The 23,760-nt window shown below is 54.6% G+C and overlaps 1 protein-coding gene across 4 annotated transcripts in view; it reads left to right on the forward strand.

Moving 5' to 3' along the window:
- The window catches only part of esr2a (estrogen receptor 2a), a 745,646-nt gene that overhangs the window by 304,582 nt on the left and 417,304 nt on the right, over window positions 1-23,760 (forward strand). For all 4 annotated transcript variants that reach the window (XM_072494274.1, XM_072494258.1, XM_072494265.1 and 1 more), the window contains exon 2: window positions 9,566-10,048. In XM_072494274.1, the coding sequence (XP_072350375.1) occupies window positions 9,566-10,048 (483 nt within the window). The remainder of the gene's footprint in view (window positions 1-9,565; window positions 10,049-23,760) is intronic.

Below are 23,760 nucleotides of genomic sequence, written 5' to 3' on the forward strand. Positions count from 1 at the left end.
TTAACACTGCTGTCTCACAGTGCCAGGGACCCGGGTTAACACTGCTGCCTCACAGTGCCAGGGACCCGGGTTAACACTGCTGTCTCACAGTGCCAGGGACCCGGGTTAACACTGCTGTCTCACAGCGCCAGGGACCCGGGTTAACACTGCTGTTTCACAGTGCCAGGGACCCGGGTTAACACTGCTGCATCACTGTGCCAGGGACCCGGGTTAACACTGCTGCCCCACAGTGCCAGGGACCCGGGTTAGCACAGCTGTCTCACAGTGCCAGGGACCCGGGTTAACACTGCTGTCTCACAGTGCCAGGGACCCGGATTAACACTGCTGTCTCACAGCGCCAGGGACCCGGGTTAACACTGCTGTTTCACAGTGCCAGGGACCCGGGTTAACACTGCTGCATCACTGTGCCAGGGACCCGGGTTAACACTGCTGCCCCACAGTGCCAGGGACCCGGGTTAACACTGCTGTCTCACAGTGCCAGGGACCCGGGTTAACACTGCTGCCTCACAGTGCCAGGGACCCGGGTTAACACTGCTGTCTCACAGTGCCAGGGACCCGGGTTAACACTGCTGCCTCACAGTGCCAGGGACCCGGGTTAACACTGCTGTCTCACAGTGCCAGGGACCCGGGTTAACACTGCTGTCTCACAGTGCCAGGGACGCGGGTTAACACTGCTGTCTCACAGTGCCAGGGACCCGGGATAACACTGCTGTCTCACAGCGCCAGGGACCCGGGTTAACACTGCTGTTTCACAGTGCCAGGGACCCGGGTTAACACTGCTGCATCACTGTGCCAGGGACCCGGGTTAACACTGCTGCCCCAGAGTGCCAGGGACCCGGGTTAGCACAGCTGTCTCACAGTGCCAGGGACCCGGGTTAACACTGCTGTCTCACAGTGCCAGGGACCCGGGTTAACACTGCTGTCTCACAGTGCCAGGGACCCGGGTTAACACTGCTGTCTCACAGTGCCAGGGACCCGGGTTAACACTGCTGTCTCACAGTGCCAGAGACCCGGGTTAACACTGCTGTCTCACAGTGCCAGGGACCCGGGTTAACACTGCTGCCTCACAGTGCCAGGGACCCGGGTTAACACTGCTGTCTCACAGTGCCAGGGACCCGGGTTAACACTGCTGTCTCACAGCGCCAGGGACCCGGGTTAACACTGCTGTTTCACAGTGCCAGGGACCCGGGTTAACACTGCTGCATCACTGTGCCAGGGACCCGGGTTAACACTGCTGTCTCACAGCGCCAGGGACCCGGGTTAACACTGCTGTTTCACAGTGCCAGGGACCCGGGTTAACACTGCTGCCCCACAGTGCCAGGGACCCGGGTTAGCACTGCTGTCTCACAGCGCCAGGGACCCGGGTTAACACTGCTGTCTCACAGTGCCAGAGACCCGGGTTAGCACTGCTGTCTCACAGTGCCAGGGACCCGGGTTAGCACTGCTGTCCCACAGCGCCAGGGACCCGGGTTAGCACTGTTGTCTCACAGTGCCAGGGACCCGGGTTAACACTGCTGTCTCACAGTGCCAGGGACCCGGGTTAACACTGCTGCCCCACAGTGCCAGGGACCCGGGTTAGCAGTGCTGTCTCACAGCGCCAGGGACCCGGGTTAGCACTGCTGTCTCACAGCGCCAGGGACCCGGGTTAGCACTGCTGTCTCACAGAGCCAGGGACCCGGGTTAGCACTGCTGCCTCACAGTCCAATTCCCCCGATTTCTGAAACTTATTTTCAGGATGTGGGCGTCCTGCAAGGCCGCACTCATCGCCCGTCCCGGTTCCCCTAAGCCGGTGCTGGTGGGCCTCCTGGGGCCATTGGCAGTGATTCCAGCTTTGAAACAAATGGAGCGTCTTCCTCGGAGATTTCAGACGCTTTCTCGCGAACCAAGTTGTTGTGGAGTTAGACTCCCAAGTAGGCCCAAAGACAATTATTGAATCGGTTGGGTTTTTAGGACAATCAGAGAGCTTCACATCGAGTTTTCTTATTTCTCAAACATCCCTCAATGCTCATTGTTAGATGACTTGCAGCAGTGACTCCCGCTAGCGTGCTGCTAGCGTGCCGCTAGCGTGCTGCTCTTATAGCCCTGTCTGCTCAGTTTCAGAGGTGTTTTTGTTGAATAACCCACATACTTAAGGGGATAAGGAGCCTTTCCCCTGGCACCGCCCTCCTCCCTGTTGAAGAGGATTCTGTCTTTGACTGGGTTTGGTAGTCGGGGGGGGGGGGGGGGGGGGGCTATTTCCTGCATAAACGGCCAGATCCTATCAGCGGAGTCGGTTCCATTGAATGAGGTAAAGGTGAAATGGGAGGATGAGTGGGTCCTATTCTGGATGAGGAGGCTTGGAGCGAGACCCTTCACAGGGTCGACGCCACGTCCTCATGCGCTCGGCTCAGTAAGATCCAATTGCAGGTGGTGCATGGGGCTCATCTGACGAAAGCGAGGGTGAGTGGATTCTTCTCTGGGGTGGAGGGCGGGTGTGAGTGCTGTTCTCGGGGAGGCCGGCTAACCACATTCACCCGTTCAGGTCTTGTCCCAAGTCAGCCAGCTTCCGAGTCTCTTTCTTCAACACCATGTCAGCGATACTCAGTGTTGATTTGGAACCATGTCCATGGGTGGTCATTTTTGGGGTGTTAGATTTGCCGGTGCAGGGTGAAGCCGGATGTCTTGGCCTTTGCCTCATTCGTAGCCCGGAGGTGAGTTCTGTTTGGGTGGAGGAATCGTGCACCTCCCAGTGCCTCAGCTTGGTCAGGTGACCTCACACCTTTGTTGCATTTGGAGGATTCACCATCAGGGGCTCGGTAGAAAGGGTCTAGCTAAATGGCAGCCATGGTGGCTAGTCACCGCCAGTTGTTAAGGGGGTTAGTTTAGTTTAGTTTGGGGGGTTAAACTAATTTGTGCTTTTGATTGCTTGTCGTAATCTTTGAGATTCCAACTTGGATTCATTGTTTTATGATATTTTGTATATTATGAAAATTTTTCGCTAAACGTATTTGTAAAAAACCTGCCAGCAGTGAGATTTGAACTCCTGTTTTCGGGTAGCCTGGTCCAGCAGTGTGACCGCTGTGCCACTCATCCAAACCCCGGCCGGCAAATCCCATCAGCAAATTCCCCGCTCGACTGCTGGCTCTCTTTCACATCTAACTGTAAGCTGATTAATCAGATTCCAAAACCAACGGGAGTTACTGTAAAGAAATCTGAAATGTGTCCCAGGCTAATGTTGCTCTTGGCTGCTCAGTCCTAATATTTTGGTAACCCCGTGACTGTGTTTGCAATTCATGGGGTGAGAACTTTTTGAACAGATTTCTGGGCATGTGTGTGCATTTTGTCACTTTGGAAAGATTTCCGTTGGCCTGGGATTTTGGGTAGATTAGTTGGAGCCCTGACCTCGGTACCCTGGAACAAACCAGTCATTCACTTGTAGGTAATACTGCAAGTTCAGAAAAATAGCTTTCAAAAGAGAATTTCACCCCCCCCCGCCCACCTGCACCAGCCCCCCCGGACTCCCCGCCCACCTACACCAGCCCCCCCCGGACTCCCCGCCCACCTACACCAGCCCCCCCCGGACTCCCCGCCCACCTACACCAGCCCCCCCCCGGACTCCCCGCCCACCTACACCAGCCCCCCCGGACTCCCCGCCCACCTACACCAGCCCCCCCGGACTCCCCGCCCACCTACACCAGCCCCCCCCGGACTCCCCGCCCACCTACACCAGCCCCCCCCGGACCCCCCGCCCACCTACACCAGCCCCCCCCGGACCCCCCGCCCACCTACACCAGCCCCCCCCGGACCCCCCGCCCACCTACACCAGCCCCCCCCGGACACCCCGCCCACCTACACCAGCCCCCCCCGCCCACCTACACCAGCCCCCCCCCGGACACCCCGCCCACCTACACCAGCCCCCCCCGGACTCCCCGCCCACCTACACCAGCCCCCCCCGGATCCCCCGCCCACCTACACCAGCCCCCCCCGGATCCCCCGCACACCTACACCAGCCCCCCCTCGGACACCCCGCCCACCTACACCAGCCCCCCCCGCCCACCTACACCAGCCCCCCCCGGACACCCCGCCCACCTGCACCAGCCCCCCCCGCCCACCTACACCAGCCCCCTCCCGCCCACCTACACCAGCCCCGTCCGGACTCCCCGCCCACCTACACCAGCCCCCCCCGGACTCCCCGCCCACCTACACCAGCCCCCCCCGGACTCCCCGCCCACCTGCACCAGCCCCCCCCGGACTCCCCGCCCACCTACACCAGCCCCCCCCCGCCCACCTACACCAGCCCCCCCGGACTCCCCGCCCACCTACACCAGCCCCCCCCCGCCCACCTACACCAGCCCCCCCGGACTCCCCGCCCACCTACACCAGCCCCCCCCCGCCCACCTACACCAGCCCCCCCGGACTCCCCGCCCACCTACACCAGCCCCCCCCGGACTCCCCGCCCACCTACACCAGCCCCCCCCGGACTCCCCGCCCACCTACACCAGCCCCCCCCGGACTCCCCGCCCACCTACACCAGCCCCGTACGGACTCCCCGCCCACCTACACCAGCCCCGTACGGACTCCCCGCCCACCTACACCAGCCCCCCCCCGGTCCCCCCGCCCACCTACACCAGCCCCCCCCGGACACCCCGCCCACCTACACCAGCCCCCCCCGCCCACCTACACCAGCCCCCCCCCGCCCACCTACACCAGCCCCCCCCCGGACTCCCCGCCCACCTGCACCAGCCCCCCCCGGACACCCCGCCCACCTACACCAGCCCCCCCCCGGACTCCCCGCCCACCTGCACCAGCCCCGTCCGGACTCCCCGCCCACCTACACCAGCCCCCCCCGGATCCCCCGCCCACCTACACCAGCCCCCCCGGATCCCCCGCCCACCTACACCAGCCCCCCCCGCACACCTACACCAGCCCCCCCGCACACCTACACCAGCCCCCCCCCCGGACACCCCGCCCACCTACACCAGCCCCCCCCGCCCACCTACACCAGCCCCCCCCGCCCACCTACACCAGCCCCCCCCGGACACCCCGCCCACCTGCACCAGCCCCCCCCGCCCACCTACACCAGCCCCCCCCGCCCACCTACACCAGCCTCCTCCGGACACCCCGCCCACCTACACCAGCCTCCTCCGGACACCCCGCCCACCTACACCAGCCCCCCCCGCACACCTACACCAGCCCCCCCCCCCGGACACCCCGCCCACCTACACCAGCCCCCCCCGCCCACCTACACCAGCCCCCCCCGGACACCTCGTCCACCTACACCAGCCCCCCCCGGACTCCCCACCCACCTACACCAGCCCCCCCCCGGACTCCCCGCCCACCTACACCAGCCCCCCCCGGACTCCCCGCCCACCTACACCAGCCCCCCCCGCCCACCTACACCAGCCCCCCCCGGACACCTCGTCCACCTACACCAGCCCCCCCCGGACTCCCCACCCACCTACACCAGCCCCCCCCCGGACTCCCCGCCCACCTACACCAGCCCCCCCCGGACTCCCCGCCCACCTACACCAGCCCCCCCCGCCCACCTACACCAGCCCCCCCCGGACACCCCGCCCACCTGCACCAGCCCCCCCCCGCACACCTACACAAGCCCCCCCGGACACCCCGCCCACCTACACCAGCCCCCCCGGACACCCCGCCCACCTACACCAGCCCCCCCCCGGACTCCCCGCCCACCTACACCAGCCCCCCGCCCGCCCATCTACACCAGCCCCCCCCCCCGCCCACCTACACCAGCCTCCCCCGGACACCCCGCCCACCTACACCAGCCCCCCCCGCCCACCTACACCAGCCCCCCCCGGACTCCCCGCCCACCTACACCAGCCCCCCCCCCGGACTCCCCGCCCACCTACACCAGCCCCCCCCCGGACTCCCCGCCCACCTACACCAGCCCCCCCCCGGACTCCCCGCCCACCTACACCAGCCCCCCCCCCGGACACCCCGCCCACCTACACCAGCCCCCCCCGCCCACCTACACCAGCCCCCCCCCGGACTCCCCGCCCACCTACACCAGCCCCCCCGGACTCCCCGCCCACCTACACCAGCCCCCCCCCCGGACACCCCGCCCACCTACACCAGCCCCCTCCGCATCCCCGCCCACCCACCTACACCAGCCCCCCCCCCGGACTCCCCGCCCACCTACAACAGCCCCCCCCCGGACTCCCCGCCCACCTACAACAGCCCCCCCCGGACTCCCCGCCCACCTCCACCAGCCCCCCCCCGCACACCTACACCAGCCCCCCCCGCCCACCTGCACCAGCCCCCTCCGCCCACCTACACCAGCCCCCCCCGCCCACCTGCACCAGCCCCCTCCGCACCCCCCGCCCACCTGCACCAGCCCCCTCCGCCCACCTACACCAGCCCCCTCCGCACACCTACACCAGCCCCCTCCGCACCCCCCGCCCACCTACACCAGCCCCCCCCCGGACTCCCCGCCCACCTACACCAGCCCCCCCCCCCCGCCCACCTGCACCAGCCCCCTCCGCACACCTACACCAGCCCCCCCCGCACTCCCCGCCCACCTACACCAGCCCCCCCCCCCGCCCACCTACACCAGCCCCCCCCCCGCCCACCTACACCAGCCCCCTCCGGACTCCCCGCCCACCTACACCAGCCCCCTCCGGACACCCCGCCCACCTGCACCAGCCCCCCCCCCCCCCCCCCGCCCACCTACACCAGCCCCCCCCGGACTCCCCGCCCACCTGCACCAGCCCCCCCCCCCCCGCCCACCTGCACCAGACTCTCCCCCCCCCCCCCCCCCCCCGCCCACCTGCACCAGCCCCCTCCGCACTCTCCCTGAACACACATTGTTCATCCACCATGGTAGCAGTTTGCAATGTTGGATGGACTCCTCACGCTTGCTGTGAAGCAGCTCTCAGCTGTGGCGAACAGTTGCCAACACTTGTTGGATGTTTCTCCGATGATTCATTGCATCAGCTCCAAGCATCCCAAGAGTGACGCACCAATCACTCAGCCACCCTGCCTTCTTACTCGGAGATGGAAAGTGACTGAATGAACGTTGACCGTCAGTGAAACAGCATGTGGATCCCCTATTCCAAACTTACATAATTCATTCAAAAGTTCAAAGAAAAGTTTTTAAAAGTCACCATTTCTGCAATCCTCCTGTGACCTCACTTGCAGGATTTTATTGGCACAATGTTCCTGGGATTAATTTTTCATTTGTGGACCGTTTCATTTTTAGTAGCTCAAACTCTTCTCCACAGAGGAGGGTGTGAAATATCACATTTCACTTCCAATTTGTACACAAACCTTTTGTTCAATATTTTGATTGTGCTCAGCATTGAAAGACTTTACACAGCCAGTTCCTGTATCAAAACTGTAAAACTCCCTCTACACTGTCCCTACAGCACGGGGTTAGATACAGAGTAAAGCTCCCTCTACACTGACCTATCAGACACTCCCAGGACAGGTACAGCACGGGGTTAGAGACAGAGTAAAGCTCTCTCTACACTGTCCCCATCAGACACTCCCAGGACAGGTACAACATGGGGTTTGATACAGAGTAAAGCTCCGTCTACGCTGTCCCCATCAAACACTCCCAGAACTGGTGCAGCACGGGGTTAGATACAGAGTAAAGCTCCCTCTACACTGTCCCATCAAACACTCCCAGGACAGGTACAGCACGGGGTTAGATACAGAGTAAAGCTCCCTCTACACTGTCCCCATCAAACACACCCAGGACAGGAACAGTTAAGGGTTAGATACAGAGTAAAGCTCCCTCTACACTGGCCCATCAGACACTCCCAGGACAGGTACAGCACGGGGTTAGATACAGAGTAAAGCTCCCTCTACACTGTCCCCATCAAACACTCCCAGGACAGGTACAGCACGGGGTTAGATACAGAGTAAAGCTCCCTCTACACAGTCCCCATCAAACACTCCCAGGACAGGTACAACACGGGGTTAGATACAGAGTAAAGCGCCGTCTACACTGTCCCCATCAAACACTCCCAGGACAGGTACAACACGGGGTTAGATACAGAGTAAAGCTCCGTCTACACTGTCCCCATCAACACTCCCCTGACCAGTACAGTGCCAGATATCAGGTTTCTAAGCTATCTCAGTACTGACCCTCTGACAGAGCAGCACTCCCTCAGTACTGACCCTCTGACAGTGCAGCACGCCCTCAGTACTGACCCTCTGACAGTGCAGCACTCCCTCAGTACTGACCCTCTGACAGTGCGGCACTCCCTCAGTACTGATCCTCTGACAGTGCAGCATTCCCTCAGCACTGATCCTCTGACAGTGCGGCACTCCCTCAGTACTGATCCTCTGACAGTGCAGCATTCCCTCAGCACTGATCCTCTGACAGTGCAGCACTCCCTCCGTACTGACCCTCTGACAGTGCAGCACTCCCTCAACACTGACCCTCTGACAGTGCAGCACTCCCTCAGTACTGACCGTCTGACAGCGCGGCATTCCCTCAGTACTGACCATCTGACAGTGGAGCACTCCCTCAGTACTGACCCGCTGACAGTGCAGCACTCCCTCAGTACTGACCCTCTGACAGTGCAGCACTCCCTCAGTACTGACCCTCTGACTGTGCGGCACTCCCTCAGTACTGACCCTCTGACAGTGCGGCACTCCCTCAGTACTGACCCTCTGACAGTGGAGCACTCCCTCAGTTCTGACCCGCTGACAGTGCGGCACTCCCTCAGTACTGACCCACTGACAGTGCAGCACTCCCTCAGTACTGACTCTCTTGACAGTGCAGCACTCCCCCAGTTCTGACCCGCTGACAGTGCAGCACTCCCTCAGTACTGAACCTCTGACAGTGCGGCACTCCCTCAGCACTGACTCTCCGACAGTGCAGCATTCCCTGAGACAGATTGACAGATAGACATCCAGCAGGCAAGCAGACAGGCAGACTGACAGACAGATACACAGACAAACCACCACCCAGACGGGTGGACATCAGTCCACCCCCCCAGACCGACTCGCAGTCAAACAGGAGCGGCAGGGTGGCACAGTGGTTAGCACTGCTGCCTCACAGCTCCAGGGTCCGAGGTTCGATTCCGGCTTGGGTCACTGTCTGTGCGGAGTCTGCACATCCTCCCCGTGTCTGCGTGGGTCTCCTCCGGGTGGTCCGGTTTCCTCCCACAGTCCAAAGATGTGCAGTTTTGGTGGATTTGCCGATGCTAAATTTCCCCTTAGTGTCCAGAAGGTTAGGTGGGGTTACTGGGTTAAGTTGATAGGGTGGGACCTGACCCTCAGTGGGATGCCCTTTCAGAGATTCGGTGCAGATTCGATGGGCCGAATGCACTGCAGGGAATCAATACCAACTTCTACCAACAAATAGGCAGATGGACAAACAGACCAGCACCCAGACAAGCGACAGCTAGACAGACAGACCACCACCCAGACAGATGACAGACAGACAGCCCATCACCCAGACAGGCGACAGACAGACAGCCATCACCCAGACAGGCAGACAGACAGGCAGACAGACAGACAACCGCCCTGCCTTCCAACCCACTGCTTATGTCTTGATGTTTTCATTCCTGACAATAAATTGCTGTTTTTTTTTCTGCTCTTTTTTTTTTAGTGAGAAGACACAATGGTTTTATGAGCGGAGATCTCCAAGCAAGTTCTTTCTCCGAGGGACCTGCTCTTCAACCATGGCCACCTCACCGATGAAAGAATCCTCGATGTCTGAGCTACAAGAACTCCGAGCTGGACCAATAGAAAACCAGATTAAAAACTCTCCTCTGGCTGGGCCCAATCAGCCGCAGTACGGTAGCTCTGTGCCAAGCCTGTCTGAGCACGGTCCGATTTGCATTCCTTCCCCAAATGAGTACCCCACACTTGCCTTCTACAATCCCTCCATCCTGGGGTACAGCATGTCCAGTGATGCTGGTGGTCCTGATGGAACCATTGTCAAGCAGTGTCTGAGTCCTTCGATGTACTGGTCCTCACCTGGTCACGCTTCTCCCATTACACTACACTGCCAGCAGCCCATCATGTATGCCGAACCATCCAAGAGTCCTTGGGATGACCTGAGATCTGGAGATCAACACCTGTTGGCCAGGTAAGAATGAAAACTGGGCCTGGGCTGCTGTCACGCTGGATTCCATTCACCCATAACCTCGGTGCTCGCTCACCTCCATTGATTCCCAGACCAGCAACGCCTCAAGTTTAAAAGTCACACGTTTTTCCGCGTCTCCTCATTGGTCTCAGCCCTCCCTAACTTCCTCCATCCCAACTCGCACTCTCCCAAATCTCTACTCTCCTCCCCTCTGGCCTTTGCACGCCCCCAATTTTAATTAACCTGCTCTGTTGGTGGATCTGCTTTGTTTCCTGGGCTGTACACTCTAGAATTCTCTCTGTCCACCTCTATTTCTCTTCTGCAAGATGATGCATAAAACTGACCTGTTTGATCAACATTTACCATAATATCTCGCCATGTTGTTCAGTGACAAATTTTGCAGAAAATGGTCCATTTAATCCTCCTCTCTGTTTTCTGTCTGCTTACTAATTCTTAATCCGTACAATATATTGACCCCAATCCCACATGTTTGAATTTTGCACATTAACCTCTTTCAAAAGCTTTCTGAAAATCCCAATACACCACATCCACTGGTTCACCCTTATCTATTCTACTAGTTACATCCTCAAAACCTCCAGTAGGTTTGTCAAACATGATTTTCCTTTCTTAAGTCCATGTTGACCCTAATGCCGCTGATATTTTCTAAGTGTCCTATTTATATTAGACTCTAGCATTTTCCCTACTGCTGATTGTGATGAATGGGTAATGTGCCTTTAAGATCATGCATGTAATGTCCCTTTAAGACCGGGTTTGGAACCCCGGGGGACTCCGCCTCCGGCTCCACCTCCCAGGGGCCGGATACAAGGTGACGTCCTGTGGGCGGCGCTCAGTGAGCACTCATCTCTCCGGCTGGCGAAGTTCTCTGTTTATTAAAGCCTTTGTTTCACGAGTACACTCTCTCGTGTCATAATTGAGGGTATATCACTTATGTTGGGTTAACCGGTCTGTGATTCCCTGTTTCCTCCCTCCCTCCTTTTTTAAATGTCGGGGTTACATTTACAACCCTCCAATCTGCCGGACTTTTCCAGAATCGACAGAATTCTGGGAGATGAGAAACAAGACATCTACTATTTCCATGGCCACCTCCTTTACTACCTTGGGATTTAGATTATAAACGCCTGGGGATTTATCAGCTTTCAATCCCGTTAATTTATCCAACCCTATTTTTTTTTCCAAAACTATTTTCCTTCAATTCCACCTTCTCATAAGACCATTGATTCCTTAACATTCCTGGGAAGTTGTTTGTGTTTTCTGTGAAGTCAGAACTAAAGTAGTTGTTTAATTGCTCGGCCATTTCCTTGTTCTCCATTATAAATTCTCCCGTTTCAGACTCTAAGGGACCTACATTTATCTTCACCAATCTTTTTATTTTTCCATGACTCACAGAAGCTTTTACCGTCCTCTTTCATGTTCCTTGCACCTGTACACTCGTACACTATTTTTCCATCTTAATCAATCACTTGGTCCTCCTTTGCTGAATTATAAACTGCTCCCTATCAGTCGATGTTGCAGAGATCATGGGCGGGAATCTCCCAGCCTGGGGCCGGGCCGGAGAAGCCCCGACAGCGGCTCAAATTGCCGGCCCGCAGATTCTCGTGAAAACGGTGAGTCCCGCCGGCGCCGTCCACACCTGCTCTCAGCCGGCGGGACCTCAATGTGGAAGGGTCAGGGGGTGGCCTGTGGCAGGGGGGGGGGTGGGTCCGACCCCCGGTGGGGGGGGGGGGCGGGGGGGGGGGGGGGGGCTCCGATGTGGCCTGCCCACTATCGGGGCCCACTGGTTGGCGGGCCGGCCTTTCTGGCTAGGGGCCTCCTTTCCTACATGCCGGCCCCCGTGGTCCTGCGCCACGTTGCGTCGGGGCCGGCGCGTTGAAGGGAGCCACTGTGCATGCGCGGATCCCGCGGCGCTCAGTTCACGCCGGGACAGGCGGCTGCAGCAGCTGGAGCAGCAGCTGCGACGGCGTTTACGATGGCGTGGACAATCTGCTGCGGGATTAGAGAACCCCGCCCCAAAAAAGAAAAAGAAAGATGCGAATAAAGAAACTGGACAGTTTTGTTGGGGTTTATTGGCAGGTGTGTAAATCAATGATCGAGGCAGTCAAACCAGTGAATATGTAGATTACAGACCACCCAAACCGGACTGTCCCCAAGTCAGGGTAATTCTGGCTTGTCACCCCAAACCTGCCAAAATGATTGAAACAGCAGCCAATTGTATATGGCCCCTTTTTGGATCTAATACTATTCTTCATTTCTTTTGTATGTCATGTTTGGGCTACTTTCCTGTTGTGTTTTTGCGCCAGACAGGAATGTATACGATGTACCATTTGATATCGTACGTGTAGGTGGAGAGTTCAATCCTCCACCTCAAGATTTTGGCGTTTTTGATTTTGCCCCGTTGTGCGTTATCGAACATGAAGGCTATCGACCGTCGGTCGGTGACGAGGGTGAACCTCCTACCGGCGAGGTAGTGCCTCCAATGCCACACTGCTTCCACAATGGCTTGTGCTTCCTTCTCGACAGAGGAGTGTCGAACCTCGGAGGCGTGGAGGGTTCTAGAAAAGAATGCTACTGGCCTGTCTGCCTGGTTGAGGGTGGCGGCCAGGGCGATGTCTGACGCATCGCTCTCTACCTGGAAGGGGACGGACTTGTCCACCGTGTACATCGCGGCCTCAGTGATATCGGCCTTGATGCGGCTGAAGGCCGAGTGGGCCTCAGCCGTCAGGGGCAATATAGTGGCTTTGACAAGTGGGCGGGCTTTGTCCGCACAGTTGGGGACCCACTGGGCATAATAGGAGTATAGCTCCAGGCAGCGTATGAGGGCCTTGAGGCTGTGGGGAAGGGGAAGTTCCACGAGGGGGCGCATGCGGTCGGGGTCGGGCCCTAGGTCCCCGTTTTCCACGACATAGCCGAGGATGGCTCGCCGGGTTGTGCGGAAAACGCACTTCTCCTTGTTATATGTGAGGTTGAGGGATTGGGCGGTTTGCAGGAACCTCTGAAGGTCCTGCTGATCATGGCTGCAGATGGTGACATTGTCCAAGTACGGGTATGTTGCCCGCAGCCCGTACTGGTCCACCATTCGGTCCATCGTTCTCTGGAAGACGGAGACCCCATTAGTGACGCCGAATGGGACCCTGAGGAAGTGGAAGAGTCGGCCGACTGCTTGAAAAGCAGTGTAGTGGCGATCTTCCGGGCGGATCGGGAGCTGGTGGTAGGCAGACTTCAGATTGACCGTGGAGAACACCCGGAACTGTGCGATCTGGTTGGCCATCTCTGATGTGCATCAAGTTGCGTGAACCGGTTAATAGTCTGGCTGTAATCCACAACCATCCGATTCTTTTCCCCGGTCCGGACAACCACCACTTGCGCTCTCCAGGGGCTGTTGCTGGCCTCGATGACCCCCTCCCTCAAGAGTCGCTGGACCTCCGACTTGATAAAAATCATGTCTTGTGCACTGTACCGCCTGCTCCTGGTGGCGACGGGCTTACAAAAGAACAAAGAACAAAGAAATGTACAGCACAGGAACAGGCCCTTCGGCCCTCCAAGCCCGTGCTGCCCGACTAAACTTCTGCACTTCCTGGGTCCGTATCCCTCTATTCCCATCCTACTCATGTATTTGTCAAGATGCCCCTTAAATGTCACTATCGTCCCTGCTTCCACCACCTCCTCCGGTAGCGAGTTCCAGGCACCCACTACCCACTGCGTAAAAAACTTGCCTCGTACATCTACTCTAAACCTTGCCCCTCTCACCTTAAACCTATGCCCCCTAGTAATTGACCCCTCTACCCTGGGGAAAAGCCTCCGACTATCCACTCTGTCTATGCCCCTCATAATTTTGTAGACCTCTATCAGGTCGCCCCTCAACCTCCGTCGTTCCAGGGAGAACAAACCGAGTTTATTCAACCGCTCCTCATAGCTAATGCCCTCCATACCAGGCAACATTATGGTAAATCTCTTCTGCACCCTCTCTAAAGCCTCTACATCCTTCTGGTAGTGTGGCGACCAGAATTGAACACTATACTCCAAGTGTGGCCTAACTAAGGTTCTATACAGCTGCAACATGACTTGCCAATTCTTATACTCAATGCCCCGGCCAATGAAGGCAAGCATGCCGTATGCCTTCTTGACTACCTTCTCCATCTGTGTTGCCCCTTTCAGTGACCTGTGGACCTGTACTCCTAGATCTCTCTGACTTTCAATACTCTTGAGGGTTCTACCATTCACTGTATATTCCCGACCTGCATTCGACCTTCCAAAATGCATTACCTCACATTTGTTTGGATTAAACTCCATCTGCCATCTCTCCGCCCAAGTCTCCAAACAATCTAAATCCTGCTGTATCCTCTGACAGTCCTCATCGCTATCCGCAATTCCACTAACCTTTGTGTAGTCTGCAAACTTACTAATCAGACCAGTTACATTTTCCTCCAAATCATTTATATATTCTACAAACAGCAAAGGTCCCAGCACTGATCCCTGCGGAACACCACTGGTCACAGCCCTCCAATTAGAAAAGCATCCTTCCATTGCTACTCTCTGCCTTCTATGACCTAGCCAGTTCTGTATCCACCTTGCCAGCTCACCCCTGATCCCATGTGACTTCACATTTTGTACTAGTCTACCATGAGGGACCTTGTCAAAGGCCTTACTGAAGTCCACGTAGACAACATCCACTGCCCTACCTGCATCAATCATCTTTGTGACCTCCTCGAAAAACTCTATCAAGTTAGTGAGACTCGACCTCCCCTTCACAAAACCGTGCTGCCTCTCACTAATATGTCCATTTGCTTCCAAATGGGAGTAGATCCTGTCTCGAAGAATTCTCTCCAGTAATTCCCCTACCACTGAAGTAAGGCTCACCGGCCTGTAGTTCCCTGGATTATCCTTGCTACCCTTCTTAAACAGAGGAACAACATTGGCTATTCTCCAGTCCTCCGGGACATCACCTGAAGACAGTGAGGATCCAAAGATTTCTGTCAAGGCCTCAGCAATTTCCTCTCCAGCCTCCTTCAGTATTCTGGGGTAGATCCCATCAGGCTCTGGGGACTTATCTACCTTAATATTTTTTTAAGACTCCCAACACCTTGTCTTTTTGGATCTCAATGTGACCCAGGCTATCTACACACCCTTCTCCAGACTCAACATCTACCAATTCCTTCTCTTTGGTGAATACTGATGCAAAGTATTCATTTAGTACCTCGCCCATTTCCTCTGGCTCCACACATAGATTCCCTTGCCTATCCTTCAGTGGGCCAACCCTTTCCCTGGCTACCCTCTTGCTTTTTATGTACGTGTAAAAAGCCTTAGGATTTTCCTTAACCCTATTTGCCAATGACTTTTCGTGACCCCTTCTAGCCCTCCTGACTCCTTGCTTAAGTTCCTTCCTACTTTCCTTATATTCCACACAGGCTTCGTCTGTTCCCAGTCTTTTAGCCCTGACAAATGCCTCCTTTTTCTTTTTGACGAGGCCTACAATATCTCTCGTTATCCAAGGTTCCCGAAAATTGCCGTATTTATCCTTCTTCCTCACAGGAACATGCCGGTCCTGAATTCCTTTCAACTGACACTTGAAAGCCTCCCACATGTCAGATGTTGATTTGCCCTCAAACATCCACCCCCAATCTAGGTTCTTCAGTTCCTGCCTAATATTGTTATAATTAGCCTTCCCCCAATTTAGCACATTCACCCTAGGACCACTCTTATCCTTGTCCACCAGCACTTTAAAACTTACTGAATTGTGGTCACTGTTTCCGAAATGCTCCCCTACTGAAACATCTACCACCTGGCCGGGCTCATTCCCCAATACCAGGTCCAGTACCGCCCCTTCCCTAGTTGGACTGTCTACATGTTGTTTTAAGAAGCCCTCCTGGATGCTCCTTACAAACTCTGCCCCGTCTAAGCCCCTGGCACTAAGTGAGTCCCAGTCAATATTGGGGAAGTTGAAGTCTCCCATCACCACAATCCTGTTGTTTTTACTCTTTTCCAAAATCTGTCTGCCTATCTGCTCCTCTATCTCCCGCTGGCTGTTGGGAGGCCTGTAGTAAACCCCCAACATTGTGACTGCACCCTTCTTATTCCTGATCTCTACCCATATAGCCTCACTGCCCTCTGAGGTGTCCTCCTGCAGTACAGCTGTGATATTCTCCCTAACCAGTAGCGCAACTCCGCCTCCCCTTTTACATCCCCCTCTATCCCGCCTGAAACATCTAAATCCTGGAACGTTTAGCTGCCAATCCTGCCCTTCCCTCAACCAGGTTTCTGTCATGGCAACAACATCATAGTTCCAAGTGCTAATCCAAGCTCTAAGTTCATCTGCCTTACCCGTAATACTTCTTGCATTAAAACATATGCACTTCAGGCCACCAGACCCGCTGTGTTCAGCAACTTCTCCCCGTCTGCTCTGCCTCAGAGCCACACTGTCCCTATTCCCTAGTTCTCCCTCAATGCTCTCACCATCTGACGTATTGCTCCCGTGCCCACCCCCCTGCTATACTAGTTTAAACCCTCCCGTGTGACACTAGCAAACCTCGCGGCCAGGATATTTATGCCTCTCCAGTTTAGATGCAACCCGTCCTTATATAGGTCACACCTGCCCCGGAAGAGCTCCCAGTGGTCCAGATAACGGAAACCCTCCCTCCTACACCAGCTGTTTAGCCACGTATTTAGCTGCTCTATCTTCCTATTTCTAGCCTCACTGGCATGTGGCACAGGGAGTAATCCCGAGATTACAACCCTAAAGGTCCTGTCTTTTAACTTTCTGCCTAGCTCCCTGAACTCCTGCTGCAGGACCTCATGCCCCTTCCTGCCTATGTCATTAGTACCAATATGTACAATGACCTCTGCCTGCTTGCCCTCCCCCTTCAGGATTCCCTCTACCCATTTGGAGAGATCCTGGACCCTGGCACCAGGGAGGCAACATACCATCCTGGAGTCTCTTTCACGTCCACAGAAGCGCCTATCTGTGCCCCTGACTATAGAGTCCCCTATTACTATTGCTCTTCTGCGCTTTGACCCTCCCTTCTGAACATCAGAGCCAGCCGTGGTGCCACTGCTCTGGCTGCTGCTGTTTTCCCCTGATTGGATACTGTCGGGGGGGGTAGCCTAAGGGGTATACCTGTTCGAGAGGGGGACAACCACAGGGGATTCCTGCACTGACTGCCTGCCCTTTCTGGTGGTCACCCATTTCTTTGCCTGCACCTTGGGTGTGACCACATTTATATAACTGCTATCTATGACACTTTCCATAAGACCATAAGACATAGGAGCGGAAGGCCATTCGGCCCATCGAGTCCACTCCACCATTCAATCATGGCTGATTTCAACTCCATTTACCCGCTCTCTCTCCATTGCCCTTAATTCCTCGAGAAATCAAGAATTTATCAACTTCTGTCTTAAAGACACTCAACGTCCCGGCCTCCACCGCCCTCTGTGGCAATGAATTCCACAGACCCACCACTCTCTGGCTGAAGAAATTTCTCCTCACCTCTGTTCTAAAGTGACTCCCTTTTATTCTAAGGCTGTGCCCCTGGGTCCTAGTCTCCCCTGCTAATGGAAACAACTTCCCTACATCCACCCTATCGAAGCCATTCATTATCTTGTAAGTTTCTGTTAGATCTCCCCTCAACCTCCTAAACTCCAATGAATATAATCCCAGGATCCTCAGACGTTCATCGTATGTTAGGCCTACCATTCCTGGGATCATCCGTATGAATCTCCGCTGGACCCGCTCCACTGCCAGTATGTCCTTCCTGAGGTGTGGGGCCCAAAATTGCTCACAGTATTCTAAATGGGGCCTAACTAATGCTTTATAAAGCTTCAGAAGTACATCCCTGCTTTTATATCCCAAGCCTCTTGAGATAAATGACAGCATTGCATTTGCTTTCTTAATTACGGACTCAACCTGCAAGTTTACCTTTAGGGAATCCTGGACTAGGACTCCCAAGTCCCTTTGCACCGTTTAGAAAATAGTCCATGCCTCTATTCTTTTTTCCAAAGTGCAAGACCTTGCACTTGCCCACGTTGAATTTCATCAGCCATTTCTTGGACCACTCTCCTAAACTGTCTAAATCTTTCTGCAGCCTCCCCACCTCCTCCATACTACCTGCCCCTCCACCTATCTTTGTATCATCGGCAAACTTAGCCAGAATGCCCCCAGTCCCGTCACCTAGATCGTTAATATATAAAGAGAACAGCTGTGGCCCCAGCACTGAACCCTGCGGGACACCACTCGTCACCGGTTGCCATTCCGAAAAAGAACCTTTTATCCCAACTCTCTGCCTTCTGCCTGACAGCCAATCGTCAATCCATGTTAGTACCTTGCCTCGAATACCATGGGCCCTTATTTTACTCAGCAGTCTCCCGTGAGGCACCTTATCAAAGGCCTTTTGGAAGTCAAGATAGATAACATCCATTGGCTCTCCTTGGTCTAACCTATTTGTTATCTCTTCAAAGAACTCTAACAGGTTTGTCAGACATGACCTCCCCTTACTAAATCCATGCTGACTTGTCCTAATCCCACCCTGCACTTCCAAGAATTTAGAAATCTCATCCTTAACAATGGATTCTAGATTCTTGCCAACAACCGAGGTTAGGCTAATTGGCCTATAATTTTCCATCTTTTTCCTTGTTCCCTTCTTGAACAGGGGGTTTACAACAGCGATTTTCCAATCCTCTGGGACTTTCCCTGACTCCAGTGACTTTTGAAAGATCATAACTAACGCCGCCACTATTTCTTCAGCTATCTCCTTTAGAACTCTAGGATGTAGCCCATCTGGGCCCGGAGATTTATCAATTTTTAGACCTCTTAGTTTCTCTAGCACTTTCTCCTTTGTGATGGCTACCATATTCAACTCTGCCCCCTGACTCTCCTGAATTGTTGGGATATTACTCATGTCTTCTACTGTGAAGACTGTCGCAAAGTACTTATTTAGTTCCTCAGCTATTTCCTTGTCTCCCATCACTAGATTACCAGCGTCATTTTGGAGTGGCCCAATGTCTACTTTTGCCTCCCGTTTGTTTTTAATGTATTTAAATAAACTTTTACTATCATTCCTAATGTTCCTGGCTAGCCTACCTTCATATTTGATCCTCTCTTTCCTTATTTCTCTCTTTGTTATCCTCTGTTTGTTTTTGTAGCCTTCCCAATCTTCTGACTTCCCACTACTCTTTGCCACATTATAGGCTTTCTCTTTTGCTTTGATGCATTCCCTAACTTCCTTTGTCAGCCATGGCTGCCTAATCCCCCCCTCTGATAACCTTTCTTTTCTTTGGGATGAACCTCTGTACTGTGTCCTCAATTACTCCCAGAAACTCCTGCCATTGCTGTTCTACTGTCTTTCCCACTAGGCTCTGCTCCCAGCCGATTTTCGTCAGTTCCTCCGTCATGCCCCTGTAGTTACCTTTATTTAACTGTAACACCTTTACATCTGATTCTACCTTCTTTCTTTCAAATTGCAGATTGAATTCTACCATATTATGATCACTGCCCCCCAAGTGTTCCCTTACTTTAAGATCTTTAATCAAGTCTGGCTCATGACATAACACTAAGTCCAGAATGGCCTGTTCCCTCGTGGGCTCCATCGCAAGCTGTTCCAAAAAGCCCTCCTGTAAACATTCAATGAATTCCCTTTCCTTGGGTCCACTGGCAGCATTATTTACCCAGTCCACCTGCATATTGAAGTCCCCCATGATCACTGTGACCTTGCCTTTCTGACATGCACTTTCTATTTCATCGTGCATCTTATGCCCCTGGTCCTGACCACTGTTGGGAGGCCTGGACATAACTCCCATTATGGTTTTTTTGCCGTTGTGGTTCCTCAACTCTACCCACACAGACTCCACATCATCTGACCCTATGTTGTTTAGTGCTATTGATTTAATTTCATTCCTAATTAACAAGGCAACCCCGCCCCCTCTGCCCACCTCTCTGTCTTTTCGATAGGTTGTGAATCCCTGGATGTTTAAATGCCAGTCCTGAACCCCCTGCAACCATGTCTCTGTGATGCCTACCACATCATACCTGCCAGTCACAATCTGGGCCACAAGCTCATCTACCTTGTTCCGTACACTGCGCGCATTTAAATATAGCACCTTTAATTCTCTATTGACCGTCCCTTTTAGTTTTCTTAGTGTGGTGGACCTTGGTTTACTGAGCCTTTCCATACACTGTGTCATATTTTGTGGAATGGGGAATATCGTAACCTCTCCTGAGTTCTGTCTTTTCGTGCTTTTTTGTATTCCTAAGCAGCTACGCTTCCCACTGATTACTTCACCTCTTGGTTCCCTGACTTTCCCTTCCCCCCCAATCTCTAGTTTAAAGTCCTATTGACCACCCTATTTACTCTTTTCGCCAGAACACTGGTCCCAGCTCGGTTCAGGTGGAGACCATCCCAACGGTATAGGTCCCCCCTGTCCCAAAACTGATGCCAGTGTCCCATGAAAAGGAATCCCTCTTTCCCACACCACTCTTTCAGCCACGAGTTAACTTCCCTTATTCTTGCCTCCCTATGCCAATTTGCACGTGGCTCGGGCAGTAATCCGGAGATTATGACCCTTGAGGACCTGTTTTTTTTAATTTGAATCCTAGCTCTTTATAATCTCTAAACAGGTCCTCTTTACTAGACTTGCCTATGTTGTTGGTACCGACATGGACCACAACAACTGGATCCTCCCCCTCCCTCTCCAGTATCCTTTCAAGCCGGTCAGAGATGTCCCGCACTCTAGCACCGGGCAGGCAACATACCATGCGGGACTCTTCATCCTGCTCACACAGGATACGATCTATCCCCCTGATAATAGAATCCCCTACAGCTATAACTTGCCTATTTACTCCCTCCCCTTGAATGGCCTGCTGAACCATGGTGCCTTGGTCAGCTGACTCATCCTTCCTGCAGCCCTGTTCGCCATCCACACAGGGAGCAAGTGCCTCCTGCATGCTCCTAAGTGCATCCAATTGCTGCTCCAACCGAACCATGCGGTCTGTGAGGAACTCCAGTTGGGTGCACTTTCTGCAGATGAAGCCACCCGGGACGCTGGAAGCCTCCCGGACCTGCCGCATCTCACAGTCAGAGAGCACTGCACCCCTCTAACTGACATTGCATCAATTAATTAGTAAATTAACGTTAAAAGTTAAAAGTTAAAAACAAAAAGTTACTGTTAACTATCTGTTTCCTAGCACTAGATTTCTACTATAAATGCGAAAGCTAAATATAGTACTCTCCGATCTCTGGCTTAGATACCCCTCTAAATTATAATTCAGTAATTATGTTTAATTAGTTACCAATGCTTAATTTTTTAAATTTAGTGTAGATTCCCAACCAGCCACTCAGGTCACAGCTTTTCTGCGATGTCACTTCAGTTTCCAACCCCCCCCCCCCAACCACACACACACACACACACAATTTGAAAAGGTAATACAAGTAAAAATGAGTAAAAATCACTTACTTACCTTCTGAGGGTCTCAGATGCTCTCTGGTTCTCTCCCTGCTGATTAAAAGTTACAGGCCAGAAGAAAGAGAGAGAACAAAACAGTCGGGAAAAAGCACCTTCTCCCACTCTGCACCGAATTACCTCACTGCACCAAATTACCAAGTTTCAAATTCTCACTCTGTCTGAGTCTCTTTGACCTGCACAACAGTCGGGGGTGAGGTTCGCAAAGAGTGAAGGGGGGGTTGGCCTTAAGGGTTGCGAGGCTACATACAGTGAGAGGGGGTACGGGTCCGCCATACTTTAGGGTCAGGCTTCGGTGACTTCATTGGAAGTCAAGTCCAAGGTGTAGGGGGCGCAGAGGTGAGGGAGGATATACAGTTTAAAATGGGCGTACTCAGCGCCCTGTATCGCGAGGTTCGTGACACAGTACCCCCGGATCTGAACCGAATGGGATCCGGAGGCGAGGGAAATTGTCTGGGCTGCAGGGTAGATGTGGAGGGTGCAGCGCCTTACCGTGTCGGGGTGGACGAAGCTCTCTGTGCTCCAGGAGTCGAAAAGACAGGGGGTCTCGCGCCCATTAACCCTGACGGCCATCATTGAATTCTTCAGATGTTTTGGCCGCGACTGGTTGAGGATGACCGCGCCGAGCTGCGGGTAGTCTGCGTGGTCGGAGGTATCGGGGTCACAAGATGGCAGCGCCCATGGGTCGCACGTGTCGGGCTGAGTTGAAGATGGTGCCCCCCATGAGCTGCATGAGGCGGATGTTGCATCTGCAGGGGGTGGTACCGGCAGGCACGCAGCCCCATTGTGGGCTCTGTGGGCCTGTGAGTCCGTGGATCGGGCCTGGTGAGCTTTTGACTTCGGGGCTTTGGATCGGGCCAGACAGACTCCGGCTAAATGTCCCCTTTTGCCGCAGTCGCTGCGTGTCGCGGTGCGGGCTGGGCAACGCTGCTGGGGGTGTTGGCACTGCCCGCAGAAGTAGCAAGACGGTCCCCCGAGCTGAGCGGGCAGCCGCGCGGCACAGGCCTGGGACGTAGTCGGGTCTGGCGAAGGCCGCGTCGGTGGTGACCACGAGGGGTTCGCTGGGTCTGCCGGGAATGCGCTGAGGCTCAGGTAGGCCACCTCCAGCGAGGTGGCTAGCTTTACCGTGTCCTGCAGGTCAGTGGTCCCGTTTTCCAGCAGTTGCTGTCGGACGTAGTTAGACCGGACCCCAGCCATGTAGGTGTCCCGGATCATCAGCTTCCTGTGCTCCTCGGCCTTCACATCCCTGCAGTTGCGGGCGAGTAGGGTCAGGCTCTCCAGATACTCGTCCAGCGATTCCCCTGCGCGTTGACGGCGGGTAGTGAGGAGGTGCCGCGTGAACACTTAGTTCACGGGCTTCCCGAACTGTCTCTTTAGAATCGCGACCGCCGCTTCGTACCTGACTGCGTCCTCAATCATACCCGAGATTCGATGACTCGCCCGGGCGTGGAGGAGGCGCTGCTTGAGGGCGTCGGAGGGAGGCGTTTCAGAGGAGTCGAAGTAGGCCTCAAAACGGTGGAGCCAGTGGGAGAAGATTTCCTTAGCTTCTGCTGCTTGTGCGTCGAGTTCCAGTTTATCAGGCTTCAGAGCGGCTTCCATAGTGATGTCTTTGGATAATAAATTGATGTACCATCTGTTCACTACAAGAGGATGAGAACAAGTGAACATAGGCTTTATTATCCAAGAACTTGTGCCTGCCTGTGACTGCTGTAACAATGAGCACCGCCCACAGGCGGCTGGTCTATATACCGCCCCGGGGGGTGCGGGGGGGGGGGGGGGTGCGGAGGAAGAGGCGGAGCCAAACAGGGTTCCAGTACAATACATGAAAGATCATATTACCATTCCCTGGCCATATGCCACAGTACTATACAGACAACTTGTATTCTGGTGAATACATTCACCATAGTATAACTGTTGCAATGCATGTATTTGTTCCTTAAATATTAGCCATTGCCTATCCACCATTTTGCCTTTCAATGAAGTTCCCCGATGTTGCTTTTAGCCAACTCACTCCTCATACCTTCGTACTTTACTTTGTTTAAATTCAGGGTCCTAGTTTTAGATTGGACTTCTTCACCTTCTATCCCAATGAAGAATTATTTCATGTTATGGTCACTCTTCCCTGAAGCAACCCACACAACAAGAGATTAATTAAACCGTTCCATGATAGCCTGTTCCCTACTTGGTTCCTCAACATACTGGTCTAAAATAAACCATCCTGTACACACTCCAGGAATTCATCCTCCATATTA

This window comes from Scyliorhinus torazame, chromosome 2 (genome assembly GCF_047496885.1).
Source record: "Scyliorhinus torazame isolate Kashiwa2021f chromosome 2, sScyTor2.1, whole genome shotgun sequence".
Taxonomy (NCBI): domain Eukaryota; kingdom Metazoa; phylum Chordata; class Chondrichthyes; order Carcharhiniformes; family Scyliorhinidae; genus Scyliorhinus; species Scyliorhinus torazame.